This window comes from Leucopleurus acutus (genome assembly GCF_964270905.1).
Source record: "Leucopleurus acutus genome assembly, chromosome: 20".
In the NCBI taxonomy this organism is placed as follows: Eukaryota; Metazoa; Chordata; class Mammalia; order Artiodactyla; family Delphinidae; genus Leucopleurus; species Leucopleurus acutus.
The window spans coordinates 49,477,174-49,491,598 of NC_139162.1; the positions used below are offsets into that span (position 1 = coordinate 49,477,174).

At 63.5% G+C, this 14,425-nt stretch overlaps 2 protein-coding genes across 3 annotated transcripts in view; one reads left to right on the plus strand and one right to left on the minus strand.

Moving 5' to 3' along the window:
• The window catches only part of PPP1R37 (protein phosphatase 1 regulatory subunit 37), a 40,885-nt gene extending 40,287 nt beyond the window's left edge, over positions 1–598 (plus strand). The window contains exons 12-13 of one of the 2 annotated variants that reach the window (XM_082862132.1): positions 42–132; positions 226–598. In XM_082862132.1, the coding sequence (XP_082718258.1) occupies positions 42–124 (83 nt within the window). In that variant the 3' untranslated portion in view covers positions 125–132; positions 226–598. Of the gene's footprint in view, positions 1–41 lie in introns of both variants that reach the window. The other variant, XM_082862131.1, reaches the window with a different exon arrangement.
• Positions 599–4,558: 3,960 nt separating this feature from the next.
• NKPD1 (NTPase KAP family P-loop domain containing 1) lies at positions 4,559–14,141 on the minus strand (the record flags this gene model as incomplete). The annotated part of the gene is made up of 5 exons (XM_082861912.1): positions 14,119–14,141; positions 13,850–13,909; positions 11,034–11,149; positions 7,602–7,733; positions 4,559–6,348 (listed from the first exon to the last, which is right to left on the minus strand). The coding sequence occupies exons 3-5, from the start codon at positions 11,131–11,133 to the stop codon at positions 4,559–4,561; spliced, it is 2,022 nt and encodes a 673-aa protein (XP_082718038.1). The 5' UTR covers positions 11,134–11,149; positions 13,850–13,909; positions 14,119–14,141.
• Positions 14,142–14,425: the final 284 nt, after the last annotated feature.

Consider the following 14,425-nt stretch of genomic DNA (forward strand, 5'->3'; position numbering starts at 1 on the left):
ACCCGCCTGACTGGAGGCCGCCCACCCTTCTTCTCGTGCAGAGCTGAGCTGCTCCAAGAACGAGAAGGAGCTCGAGGACCTGCTTCTGGAGGCCAGTCAGGAATCTGGGCAGGAGACACTGTGACACCTGAGGTGCGGTGAGGGCCTGGGGCCCCGGGAGCTGGGGAGCCAGTGACGGAGCGCCTGGCTCTGACAGGCGCCCCCCTGCGATCTCTTCTCCCTAAGTTCCCTTCTTCCGGTCCGTCTTTGAAGAGCTGAGGCCAGAGCCATGAGAATCTGCTCACCCTCACCCCCAGCCTTCCTGAGGCCTGGGACCCCAGGGGGTGGGGGGCCTTCCTGGGGACCCCTGCCCCCCACAGCAACACTACACGGGGTGCAGGAGCTGCAGGGAGTGGCCCCCCCCCCCCCGCCCTGACTTAAGCACTTCTATTTATGTGTCTGACACTCGAAGACTGGGCTGGGGGTGGATGGGAGGAGGACGCCGGGGAGGAGTGGATACCGGCCACAGGGCCGGGCACCTTTCCCCAGGGCTCCACGTGGCCAGGCTTGCCCCCGGTAGAGGTCAGGAGTCCTAGGTGGTGGCAGGATGATCCCCTGGTGGCCCCGGGCACAGGACCAGGCAGGAGGCATGGCTTGGGAGGGGCGGTGAGTGATGGTGGTGGTTGGAATTTGTAGAGCAGCCCCAGGCGGGGTGAGGGCCTGGGCTGGGGTGGGTGGGGGAGATCAGAGGATCAGAGCTTTCTTTTTCTTAAGTGCAATAAATCTATCAGGGAGCTGGGGTGGGGAGCAGCCAGGGCTTGGAGACCCTGCTGTCCGGGCCACTCGAGGCTGTGCCCTGAGAGGCACTACAGCCCAGGGTGGGGGAGGCGCGGGTGTGGGGTGGGGGGCGGTGGGGGGGAGGGCTGCTCCTGTCGGTGCAGGTCTGCTCACACCTTTTCTAATAAACCAGAGCTGGGTTCCCCACTGGCCTGCTCTCTGCTTGTGCTGATCCTGGGCTCCCCCTGCGGGGGTTCTGGCACAGAGACGGGGAGGGCAGGGGCCAGGTGGGTCGTGCCCGCGGAACATCTGCTGGGGCGTGTGAGGATGGGCCCCACAGGAGAGGCGGGACAGGCAGGCCCCTTCTTGGCGCGCGCACCCACACTCCTGTGTCTGACACAGCTGGCCATCCCGTGTATGATCCCACTTCCACTTCCCTCTCTTCAGAGGAAACAGCCCCCAAATACCTTCCAGCTTCAGGTCCAGCTTCTCAGGGTGGTGGACCTGGCACGCGGGTCCAGAGGTCATTTCTCTGCCCGGTCGCCTGTGGTCCAAGGAGGACAGACACCAGCCTGTCGCCGGCAGCCCTAGATGTTCAGGCAGGAGGGCACTCTGCCCCGGAGCCTGGCCGGTCGCCTGCAGGCGCCGAGGTGCGCCCAGAGGGCTCTTGGGCATTTCTGGGAAATCTGAGTTTCATCCTTCAGAAAAGGCGAGAACCACTTACGGGGAAGGCCTTTGTGCCCACTCCTCCCCTGCACGGGAGGCTGGCCCGGGGTGGGTGGAGACACGGTGGAAAGGTTATGAGAATCACAGCGTTGCCTATTGGGAGCCCGTTTGGTTCCAGCACAAACCCCGGAATCTTCTACCGCAGCTACCTGGGTGTCTGGGATGAACACCTTTCCTGTTTAGGCCACTTGCTGTTCGCTCTTCAGTCACCGACAGCTCCGGTGTCCTGACCGCTCCTTAAGGCAGCCACATTTGGGGCTCCCTCTCATCTGGGTGAGGGGCTGGGGGAAGCCGCCCACGTCAGCCAGTGGCACCCGCCCCGCTGGCAGCCAGGGAGACACCCGCACAGTGTCATCCTCCGGCTGGCGCAGCTGTGCCCGGGTGTGAGGTGGCTGTGGAATGAGCCCCTCCAGGGTGCCCTGCCTCCTGCCCAAGTCTTCTTGGGGAGACTGGGGAGTGCGAGGTTTGCTTCAAGATGCTGAGAAACCGCAGTCCTTTGCCCGGTTGGGGTCTGTCAGTACAGTCCCCTAAGAATCTCAGTAGGCCTTTGGTCGCATCTAGCCATTGCTCAGGAATCGACCCAGGTGGGGGCTTTTGGCCCTTACGGCGGTGTTGGTTGCTTGCCCATCCCCTTTGCTCTCTGCCTCCACCTGCAGGCCAGGTGATCAACAGATGGCTGAAGGGAGGGGCGGGGAGGGTGCCTCCCCATCCTGTGGTGCCTGGGAGGGCCTGGGGTCCTGTTCCCAGCCTTGTCCCCGCCCTTCACTCTAGCTTGTGGTGAGGAATTCGGCCTTTTCCACTGTTCGTTCAGGGTTGAATTGTGCCCACCTCCCCACCCACCAAAGATATGTGAAGTCCTAATCCTCAGTACTGCAGGATGGGACTTTTCTTTGGAAATAGTGTCTTTATCGAGGTAATCAAGTTAAAAATGAGGTTATAGAGTACCCCAATCCAGTATGAAAAGGGGGAATTTGGAGACAGTGACAGAACAGATATGCTCAAAGGAAAGATGTGAGAACACAGAAGACCTTGGGAGGATGGAGGGCTTATGATGCAACCCCAAGTCAAGGACGCCAAAGACGCCAGCAAAGCACCGGAAGCTGGAAGAGGCAAGGAAGGGTTCCCTTATGGGTTTCCGCGGGCGTGTGGCCCTGACAACTCCTTGAGTTTGGACTTCTGACTTCCAGAGCTGTGAGAAAATAAATTTCTGTTGTTCCAAGCTGCCCAGTTTGTGGAACTTTGTTACAGCAGCCCCAGGAGACTAATAGACCAATTCTGCAATGCTCTGATTTTCCGACCTTTTAGGGGTCTTGGATCATGGAGTTAGATCCCTTCGGCCAAGTATTTTCTTACCTTTGCCTTCAGCCATCCAGGTATCGCCCAAGCTAGACGCTGTACCACATCTTAGATCTCAATGCCCTAACATGGGAGATGTTTGTTTTCCTGCATGTGGGTGTTCTGGGTGACAGGCACCTTCTCTCCACGAAGTGACTCCTGAAGCCAGGCCCCCGCGCCCTCTGGTGGCTCTGCCATCCCCTAGGGCCTCAGGAGACCCTGCATCCAGCAGGCAGGTGGGGGAGGAGAGTGGAGAAGGCAAACCTGCCTCTTAACTCGTTGCTTCAGTGGGAAACGGACACACGTCACTTCCACTCCCTTCTAGGTGCAAGTCCCCAGCAAAAGCCCCACACTGTAGGGGCCCATGAATGCCGGGGGACAGGGAGCCATCTTGGCCACACCCAGCCCCTCTGACCTACTGTTTTGTTCATTTTTGTTTCTTTGTCTCCCAAAGCTCTAGCTTTGGAAGGCACACGGTCAGAGTCTAAGATAAATCGGGCACCAGTCTGACCACTGCTCGGCATCATGTAACGGCGCACAGCCTCCTCCTGGGGCCCGGGGGTGTCCTCAGTCCTGCTCCTGACCTCCAGCCAAATCTAAGGGTTAGTCCTGCCTCCCCAACAGCCCAACACTGCTGGGGCCAGTTTGTTTCCAGCCTGGACTCTGGGTGGTAAGAAACAGAAGCCCAAGTCAAGTTGGCTGAGGGAGCTGCGGGAAGCGATGTACGTTGTCTCCAGTAGCACGTCTACAGAGACGTCGGTCTAACAGCGTCATGAGGACCCGTGCATCTCTGTGGTGGCTTCATTCTTGGGCAGGCTCTCCCTCTGCTGTTGGAAAACATCTCTCAGCACGCCCAGGATGGTGCCACTAGCTCAGCCATGCCAGGACTGCCAGGGCTTCATATGCTCCTCAACTTCCCTGTCCTCATCGAGGGGCTCCTTGGGTGGCCCTGGAGTGACCCGTAAGGCAGGTACCCCCTGGACAATCACTCGTCTGGTGGAGGCGGCGCTGCCGGCCCCAGCTGACTGGGGTGCTGTCGAGGCCTAATTAACCCATTATGCCAGGGGAGGAGCCACCCCGAGTGCAGTAGCCTGCTGAGGTCACTGGGGACACCACCCTCAGAAATGCCAGCTCCTGCCCCGCCCACAGAGGGGCAAGCTCGGATGTGGGGACAAGGGCCTGGATCCCCTGAGGCCTGGGTGCGCTCCACTGAGTCAGCTGGGCGCATCCCTCTGTCCTTCATCTCCCCTGACTCCGCAGCCTCGCCCGCTTCCCCCACAGCCACTCCCGCGTCTGGGATGCCAGGGAGCAGGCTGCCAGCTGAGGCTGCCCGACTCCCTGGGGATGAAGTGGGCTTGGCAGAACAGGGCAGGTCTGGTGGCCAGTCCTCACTGAGCTGGGGAGACTGGGGCATGAAGACCAATCTGGGGTTTTTACATCTTCATTTATTGCACTTGAACCCCGAGTTCCTCATGGGTCCTTCTGCCCGGGCTCTCAGATGCTGTCACTGATAACACTGCCCCACTCCTGGTGGCTACTGCCAACAGTTCTCTCTGGCTCACAGATTCACCTGGGGAATGTGGCCACCACAGGCCTCATTCCGGACACTGGACCCTGGGACTTGGACCCAGTTAGGCCCCCTACACCCTCATCTGGGCAGAAGGAAGTGTTGCCCTCTGCTGCGCCCGAGGTCTTCCATTCAAGGCCCACCTGGGCTAGACTGACCCCAAGTGAAGGGCACTCAGGCCATGGGTCTGGACTTGCCCCCGTCCTGGGGTTGGTGGGCTTCACAGACACGCGCAGGAGCCTGGCCTGCCCAGGCCGCCCCGGGGGCGTGGTTGGCTCCGCTGGCGGCGTGCGGGTCTTTGCGGGCAGGGGACTTGGGCGGGCGGGGCGTCTTGAGCGTGCTGACGGCCCGGATGAGGCCCATGCGGTGGCGTATGGAGTGGTCCAGGTTAACCGTACAGCGCAAGAGGCTCTGCGCCTCGGCCACGGTGAAGGGGAAGTCAGCGCCCAGGAAGCGCCGGAAAAGCTCGGGGTCGCCGTCCAGGTCGAGCACCTTCTGCAGCGTCGCGGTCATGGTGTGCAGCTCGAGGCTGTGGTCGCAGAACACGTCCCAGAGGGGCGCGTAGGCTTCGGGCGCGCTCCCTGCCTGCTGCTGGTCCTCCAGGCACTGCAGGGCCCAGCTGAGACGGCACGGCCACTGGTTGGCGAGCACGACCCAAGCCACGGCCTGGCGCGGCGAGAGGCCCTCAAAGTCCCCCTGCTGCCGTTGCAGCAGGCGCACGGTGATGGGCACGGTGTTGACGATGCGCCGCATGGACACCACGTTGTCGGGCACGTAATCGATGAGGCAGTCGTACTCGTCGTGCAGGCAACAGAGCGCCTCCTGGATGCTGCGCGTCGCCTTTACTTCCAGGAGGCTTTGCGCGCTCTCGGCCCGGGCCGGCCCCTCCATCTCCAGGAGCGGCGCGACGTCTCCGCCCCCGGTCCCCGCCCCGCCCCCGGTCCCGCCCCGCGACCTCACGTTGAGCGTCATCTCGCGATAGAGCAGGTCGTCGCGGCTTCGCACCGCATCGTGCAGGAACTGCAGTTTGGTGCGGCGGCCCATGATGGGCACGGAGAAGGGTAGCGTGACGGTGCGGTTGAGGAAGAGGTAACCGTTGTCGGCCGTGCCCTTCATGGAGCCGGCGCTCTCGAGGCACGCGGCCAGGATGCTGGGGTCCACCACCAGGATGAAGATGAAGGGCGCGTGGCTGTCGGACAGCAGCGTGTTGATGGCATTGAGCACGCCCACCACGCGCTCCGGGTAGCACGTGTCCAGCCCTGTGATCTCGAGCACGACGCGCAGCCGGCGCCGCTGGTAGATCTCCAGGAAGCACAGGAAGTCGGTGAGCAGCCCCACCTCCTTCTTCACCTCGCACATGAATCCCAGATGGCTGCTGAACCTCTCCTGCGACACCAGCCGCTCAATTCTCTTGCGCTGGCTCACGAACAAGTGCTTGCCCAGCGAGAACAAGGCCATGAGCAGCCCGGAGCTCGAAAGCGTGGTGGCCGCGCCGCCGAATGCCCGGAACATGTTGCCGTGGCCCAGTACGTGGGAGCTCATCGACAGGTAGAGCAGGCTCATGCCCAGGCTGAACGCCGCCAGCAGCCCCAGCAGTGCCAGGCACACTCGGCTCCGGCAGTGCCACTCGCGATGGCGGTAGTCCAGCCTCGTGGCCGCCTTCTTGCCCAGCACCGAGTACAAGCTGAAGGGCAGTGCGCCGTATTGCTGGCGGATGCCCTCGCACAGCGTGGCCACCAGGCCGGCCCACAGCTTGTCACTGCCTGCGTACTGCCAGGCGCTGAAACGGATGAAGAGGAATTTGACGTTCTTGCGCCGCAGATGCAACTCGGTGATGATGGGCTGCAGGAACACCAGGTACCACAGCAGCTTCGAGAAGCCCCAGCCCCGTACGGGCCTCAGCTGCCACTGCACGTGCCGCAGCTCCTCGGCCTCCCTCTGGGTCGCCTCCTGCTGCATCAGCGCTGCCGGGACCGAGGGCGCAGGGGAAGGTGTGAGCGTCTAGACCCGGCTTAGGCCAGGCCAGGGCCTGGATGTTAGACGGGGAGCCAGGGCCCGTCTCCAAGTGCTGGGCAGGTGCAGAAGTGCAGAAGGAGAGGCCTGGAGCCAGGCTTGAACAGGAAAGGGTCTGAGGGGGAATTGGGGGGGTCAGGGGAGGGCAGAAGTAGAGCCCCCAGAGGAGAGAGGACCGGTGGGGGCAGGGAGGGCTCTAAGAAATGAAAGAATGCAGGCCAGGTGCTGAGGAAGAGAAATGCTGGGCAGCAAGTGTACACCCTTGGTCCAGTTTTCCTGGCTTACTGCCTCTCCTCCAGCTCTCAGCTCAGTTATCACCTCTTCCAGGAAGCCTTCCCTGATCCCCAAGCTGGGTCAGGTGACCCTGGGCTCCCCCACTGCAGTCCTGCCCTCTCTGGGTCATCCCTGTCTGGGGACAGCTCTGTCTCTCACGCTGGTCTGTGAGCCCAGGAAGGGCAGGGCCCTGGTTGTTTGGGCCACCCTGTGTCCCTTGGGTGCCGAGGAAGTGCTGGCAGGAATGTCTGGAGGATGGATCATGAGAGGTTGGGGACATGATCTGCCTGCTGTGAGGGTAGTGAGTGAGCCAGTGGGAATGAGTCGGAGTCAGCGCAGAATAGAAGCTCTGTTTCCTTTTACCCTAGAGCTGGATCTTTTCTCCTTCCAGGACCTTGTTTGTTGCTCTGTGGCAACACAGGAGCAGGACATGGGCTTGCTCGACAGGTGCTCACCAGGGCTGGGCACACGGAGGTGTCACCTCCGGCTTCTCTGGCCATGATTGGGGCTGGGGTCTGAGCTCCAGCAGCGTTTGAACCAGGCTAAGTTTCAGCTCATGTCTTCAGTTAACATTATCTGTCAGGGGTCTTGTGGGCGCCAGGCCCTCGGCCAGGGCTGAGGAGAGGAGATAGGTCCGAGGAGCTCAGAGGTCTGGAGGGACTTGGCAGGAGCCAAGCGAGGAACCTGGGCTTTCTCCCTAGGGTGCGGGGAGCCGTGGAAGGCTTTTGAGCAGGGGAAGGACAGGGCTAGATGTGTATTTTAGAAAGACTCCTTGCAGTGGATTTGGGGCGGGAGGGGGGCAAAGGCATAGGAAGGGACCTGGTTAATGCTGGTTTATGGGCGTCTGGCGGACTGGCCTCAGGGGTGAGCAGGTCTTAGGGAAGCCTGGGGCTGGGCAGGGACCAAATGTTCCGTTTCCCTTAATCCTCACCCATGATCTTGTCCAGCATCATGTGCAGGCGGCAGCCAAAGGGGGCGTAGAAACCCACGGTCACAGGGACAGGCACGTGGCAGAGAGTCTTGGCCAGGCAGCTGCAGTAGACGTCATCCTCTGTCAGGATATCTGGGGCCCCGGGGGTGGGGAAACTGAGTCAATGACGCTGTCCAGGCACCACCCTGCTCCCCGCCTACCCTCCGGAGTGCTCGCCCTCAGCCCCTCCCGGCACTGGCACCCCTCCTCCCTGACTCCCAGCCATGACTCAGGTCAAACCCTCTGACAGAGGGTTTCTGCGGCCGCAGGCAGCCCCCTCCTTCAGGACCAGATGTGCCCTTCTGGGCCCCGGATCCACCAGGCAAAGGCCAGGAGGCCAGACCCACCCGGCCCTGGCCCAGAGGTGTGTGGGAACTTGGCTGCCCTGGCCCCAGGTCACCGGGATCATGGCTCCCCTGGGAAAATCCCACAGGCTTTTCTTGAGACTCCCGGGCCCTCAGATACCTAAGATACCGCTGTACGCGCTCAAAAGTTCCGCCGAGTCCGTTCCTTTCTGCTCTGCTAGCCTGACTCGAGCGTGGGCAGGCTCCTCGGCTGCCTGTCCACCCCTGTGCCCACAAGTCGCTAGTTCCGCCCTGAACCCCAGGCAGACGCGTCTTCTGGTCCTGGCCCCGCCACCTTTCCCCGCATGACCCAGGCAGAGCGATGCCTCTGGGAGGCACCTTGGAGCTGTAGTCAGGGCACCAGAAAGGTAGGGCTCAGTTGGCGGCAGGGCAGGGGGGGAGGCCAGGCCAGCCTCACGGTGTGTGGTGGGGATGACACGCCCCCTTTCATAGAGGCCTCGTGGGCTGCAGCATCCATCCCTCGCTGGGGGCCAGCGATGGGCCTGGAGGCACAGCTGGGAGGGCAGGAGGCAGACTCAGGCCAAGGTCAGCTGAGGTGGCAGCTGGGGAGGACCTGAGCCTGCTCTGCCTGGTCAGTGGCTGACCTCACCTCGCCGAGCCTCTACTAACCTGTGTGTGAAATGGGCATCGAGACCCCGAGGCTATAGCGACGGGGTTGTGCCTGACCTGGAGCCGAGTCCCCACTCAGCTGTGCTCTGCTTTCAAACCCGACCTGGAGACTGCCACCTCCCTGGTCAGGTTGCCGGCACCCCTCGCCGGGACCCCTGCTTTCCGCCCTTCCTCCCACAGTCAACTCTCAGGTCACATCCCGAGTCAGCTCTGGGCCCTTGTGGCTCCCACCTCCCCAGGGGGAGAAGGCTGAGCCCTCACCCCGTCCACGAGGCCACCTTCCACCCTCTCGGAGCCCGTCTGACCCTCGTCTTCACCTCCCCTGATCCAGCCGCGTGTCCCTCCGTGTTGCCCCGTGAACAGGCCACCTCAGAGTCTGCACTTGCTGATCCTGTTGCTATTTACTCGAGAGAACTGCCCCATCTTTGCTTAAATGCAGACTTGATGGGGCCTCGCCAGATGCCCGTGTTTAATTTGCAAACCCCGTTTCCTCTCCCTGCTTTATTCTTCCCCCCCAACGTGGTTGTCACTTCTGAACTTCCCTGTTTATCTTTTTTCCTGTACCCGCCTCCCCCCACCGCCTATAGAACGTGAGCTCCACGAGGGCAGAGATCTCTGTCTGCCCTGCTTCCTGTGACACCCCCAGAACAGAGCCTGGCGCCCCTGTAGGCGACCAGTACCTGGTCACAGAGTGAATGAATGAATGAATGAGTGGGTGGGTGGGTGGATCCCTCCCATGGCTGTGTTGCTCTCTCCGTCCCTCGGGCCACTCCCTACCTCTTGCTGCAGCTGCACTCCCCAACACCAGAGCAAGCTGGTGTTCATCCCCCGCTGCCCCAAGTCAGGAGGGCTGGGGAGAGAGGAAGCAGAGCAAGGGTGTCACAAGCTGGGGCCCGGGCCCCTGGGCCGCCCGGGATGGAGGCAGCATGGACAGGCCTGGCCTGGAAGCCTTGGATCCCAACGGGTGAAGGAGCAGCGGCTGCCCAGAGGCCCAGTGTCAGGGACGAGCGCCCTCCCAGACAGGAACCAGAGTGAGGGCTGAGGAGGGCAGGCCCCAGGCCTAGGTGGGAGGCGAAGTGGCAGGGACAGAGCCCCGGCAAGGGAAGGCTGGGTGAGCTCTGGACCTGTAGGAGGTGAAGGAGCTACGGTTTACGGTGTCAGGCAGGTGCCAGGTGTCTGTGGGCCTCCTGGGCTCCAGGAGGGCGTTGGCTGCAGAGGGCAGGGCTGGGCCGCTGCTGGCTGTGGTGCGTGCCGCAGCGGGTGAGGGGGTGCGTGTGGGGGCCGGCTGGGGGGTGCTGGCTAGTTGCATGGGGGCGGTAGTGGTTGCAGGCGGCCCCTTCTGGGTGCCGTGAGCGGGGCAGAGCCGCTGCCATGGGGGGCTGGGAAGTGCGGGCTGGGATCGCCGCTGCAGAACAGGGGGCTGGAGGCCCCGGCGACAGCCGTCGCCACCCCATGGTGGCCTAGCATGCCTGGGGGGTGGCGACAGGGCCTGTAGGCTTGAGGTGCCGCTGGGTCATGGTACTACTGGTGACAGCATCCTGGAAGGAAGGAAGTGGGGGGTGACTGGGCCTGAGGGGCACTGGCAGGAACCAGGTCAGGTCTTCAGGAGGAGGCTGGGGCTCGTCACTCAGCTGAGGCCCAGGAGAAGTCAGAAGACGAGGAGGGGCTGTGGGCCGAGGCGGGGCCATGCCCTGCGCTCTCCCACGGCTGGGGCAGGGGGTGGGGGGTGGGAAGAGGTGCAGGGGCCTGGGCTTTAGCTATGTGAGGAGCTAGAGGGGGGATGATGCCCCCAGAGCTTCTGCTACCCCAAGTTCTTCGGTCCCTGGGGTGTCCCCAAGTGGGGGGGCGGGCGGAGAGGACTCCACTGGGAGCTGGCCTGGCTGGTCCACAGGAGGCCAGAGTGACGAGACGTGACTGTGGAGGGGGACAGGGTGGGGACTAGGAAGGGGGCTGCCCTGGGAGGCCCCGAGGAGGCTGGATCAGCCCTGACGGGAGTAGCTGCCCCCTCCTCGCCCGGAGCAACAGCGACTGCGGTCACCATGGGCGGCTGGACCCCCTCCTCGTTCATACACACTCAGTGTGGGCTGCGGGCTTGCCCTCCGACCCCTCCCGCCCACCGCACTGCTCCCCCCAGGTTGTGGGGCAGTCCCCACAGGCCTGGCGATTTGGGGAGGGAACTCTGTCCACGCTAGGGGCAGGGGCAGGCCAGATGGGCCCCCACTGCTGGCATCCCCAGCCCAGGCTCCCACCTCCGGCCTCCCAGGGCCTACGGTCCCCACGGCCCCCTGTGCAGATGCCTCCATGGTGCGCCGGTGGCTTTTCCCTTCCGGGGGCCTGAAGTTCTGCTTGGCCTTCCGCTCAGCAGCCCCCCACTCACAGGTCTCTCTTGCGATCAGGGCCGCCCAGACTGAACCCCTACCTTTTTGGTGCCCCAATTCCCTGTCCGAGCAGTAGCGCTTGGTGGGCGTCCGGGGGGGCAGGGCACCCTTGGTGAAGTGGATGGTGTAGTGCTGGTTCATGGCGGCGGGGGGCCTGCTGGGGGTGGGGACGAGAGGCGGGCTCAGTACCCAGCCCCCTCGGGCGCCAGCAGCAAGAACCCACCCACCGGACGGCCCCGAGACCTGCGATAGATGAGACCTCATCCCGGATGTTGGGGTCCTGGGCTACCCAGGTGGCATGGGGGTGCTCTTCAGAGCAACAGGGAGAGGTCAGGATGGGGGGACGGGACAGCCAGGCGCGCGACGATGAGAACGCTTGGGGGGTGTTGGGGGGTAATTTGGGGTGGGTGAGATTTCCAAGGCCTGGGTGTTCGGGAGCTGCTGGGAGTTTCCAAGAGGCTGGGACAGTGCGGGTGCTGAGCCGACGTGGGCTGGGAGCCAGGGGCTGGCTGAGTAAGATCAGGGGGGAGCTGGGTACTGGGCGGGTGCGCTGTGGGCGGTGGAGGCCGGCACCCTCTGAAGGGACTTGAAACCAGTGCGGTGAGAGGCGGGGAGCAGCGAGCCACCGGGCAGGCGAGCGGCTGAAATGTCAGGGCTGAGACATTTGGGACCTAATGAGGGGTTGGAGGGAGGGGCCTCTAGGGGAGCAGATGAAGTCGGCGTGGTCCAGTCTGGGGAGAGGCTGAGCAAACTGGGGATGAGGCGGGGGGCACTGGGTTTAAAATGTGAGGAGCGGAAGCGAGGGAAGGAGGCTGTTGAGAGGCAGGCACGGGAGAACCCGAGGGGCAGAGGAAACGGGTGAGAGCTGGAGTTGGTGAGGGTTGGGGGCCTGGCGCGTGGCCCCTGCCCACCTCATCCCCCCGGCCTGGGGTCCCCCATACCTGATGGCAGCCTCGCGGCCCCAGCTCCCTGCCCCGCCGCTGCCGCCAGCCGAGCCGCTGTGCCAGCCCCACCGTCTGGCAGCATCAGCGCAGGCCAGACTGGTGAGAGGCCCGGGAGCTGGAAGCCAGGAGCCCAGTGGCCCGACCGGTTTGCCCACCTTGTCCCCGCCCCTTCCCAGCAAGCCTGCCCAGTCCCTGTCCCGTGCGCTCAGCTCTCAAGGACTGGGGGCTGCCGCCGCCCCCCCACCCCACCGCGGTACCCCAGTAAGGGATGGAGATGGCAGGCCACGCTGCTGCCCAGGGCGGGACCCACCAGAGGGTCTGCCGGTCTGGGCACTTATGCTGTGGGAGGGAGGGAAGCTAGGATACGGATTTGGAGTCCAGGCCCAGAGAAGATGCAGCCCCAGATTCAGGTGCCAGCTCCTCCAGGGCCCAGCCGTGTGAGCTCGGGCAGGTGACTTCACCTCTCTGAGCCTCGGCTTCCTCGTGGCTGAGCAGGCCGGCGTCCATGCCTGCCTCTCGTGGTTGTCAGGAGGAGTCCCCTGAGCCCAGAGCCCGGTGCTCAGCAACGGTGGCGCCAGCTGGCCCATTTGCCAGCTGCTCCAGATGCTTCACGTAAAATGACGACGACACGCGCGTTCCAGGCTCACCAGGAGCCGTGCTCAGCGTACATGCTTCTCTTTTTTTGACTCCAACACGCGGATTGCGGGATCTTAGTTCCCCAACCAGGGATTAAACCCAGCCTCAGCAGCGAACGGGCAGAGTCCTAACCACTGGACCTCCAGGGAAGTCCCAACATGCTTTTTTATCTTCAGTAACCTCTTTCCTCGTTGCCACGCTCCAGTGGGGCGGGGGTGATGCCCCCTTAACAGGTGAGGAAACGGAGGCCTGGACTGGGGAGTCCCTTGCCCCGGGTCTTAGGGAGGCAGAGCCAGGCTTTGCAGGCAGTGGTTTGTGCTGGGTAGGTGGAGGTGCCTTGTGGACGTTCTTCGAGAGGTGACAGCGGGGTTGGGGGTGGGGATGGCTGGGCAGGAGGTGCCTTAGACACAGCGTGTGGGGGGGGGCCCCTCTGCTCTCCAGGGTCCTGTCTCCCTGTGGCTGCTGCTGGCGTGATGGGTCGAACAGAGGTTCGTTCCCCTGGGAGATGGGGGAGGCGACCACAGAGCTGTGCCCAGTGACCAGACACTGCCCCCTGTAGCCCAGCTGTGCCCCTTCCCTCGCCTGGGCTACTTCTCTCTCCCCTCACCAGGCTTTCAAGCAACTTCCTCCTCCCTGTCCTCTGCCACTTTAGGACTCTGCCCCCCTCCCAGCACCCCTGCCCCATCAGGGAGGCCAGGCTGGTGTGTCTGAGTGGGGGTGTGGTGAGTCTGGGGGGGGATCCTCCAGGACAGCCCGGAGTTCTTGAGGGCAGGGCTGGGCCGATCCCCCGCCTGTCCGTGCGCACACAGTTTAGCTGAGTGACTGCGATTCATTTGGGAAACATCTGCAGGCTCTGTGCTGGACAGTGCCAGCACCCGGCTGAGGGACCCAGAGGGACCCACGGGGAAGTGCGGCGGGACATAAACAAGTAAACACGGCGGCAGGGCAGGACAAGGCAGTCTAGGAGCCCCCCCACCGCCCCAGGGCTGCAGGCGCCGGGCGAGCGAGCAACTGCTCCGAGGGATGTGGTGGGCAGCTGAGGCTGGTGGCTGCTGGACACCGGAGAGGGAGCAGGAGTTTGGGGAGTGGGCCAGGCAGGGAATGGCAGGTGCAAATGCACGGAGGCAGGCCAGGGACCCGCGGTGCTCAGCTGTGTGCGCTGGGGAGGGGCCGGATGGGGTGTCTGCAGAGGAGCCCCACCCACTGAGGAGACCCCTCCTCCTCCCGTCTGGGTCTGTCGCAGCCTCGGCGTGCAGATCTGAGGTGGGGGTACTTACCCACATCAGGCAGCAAGTGGCAGAGCCTGGCAGAGTCCAGACGGGTGATGCCCTCGGATGCTATGAATGTAAACATTGGAGGTGGCGGCAGGGGGCGGGGTGCAGGCATGGAGGCCGAGCTGCCCAGGGACTGGTCAGCCTGGCCATTGCTCTTTTCTTGGTATGACTCGCATCCGCCAGGCACATGAACTGTGTATTCGGGGGTGTGTGTGTGTGTGTGCGCGCGTGTGTGTGTTTTGGGGGAGCCGAGGGTGTCTGGCCCACCTCACCTGCATCCATCCTTGGTCCTGGCAGCCCCAGCCCAGCCCACCCCTGCCAGCACCCTGGGGGCCCTTGGCCCTGCTCCTAGGGAGAGGTCCGTCCTGTGGGCCCCGCTGGGAGGAGAGCGGCCCCAGACTTGACGCTGGCAAGGGTGCCAGCACCAGGGGCCACCCTCCGCTGCCAGGTGTGCAGGGCTGAGGCTGAGGAGGAGGGGGCCCAGGAGAGGAGGAAATGTGGGCTGGGGAGCCACACAGGGTAGCCTGCTTCCCCCGCAGGACCTGCGACACAAACAGTCCCTTTGCAGATGACCCTGCC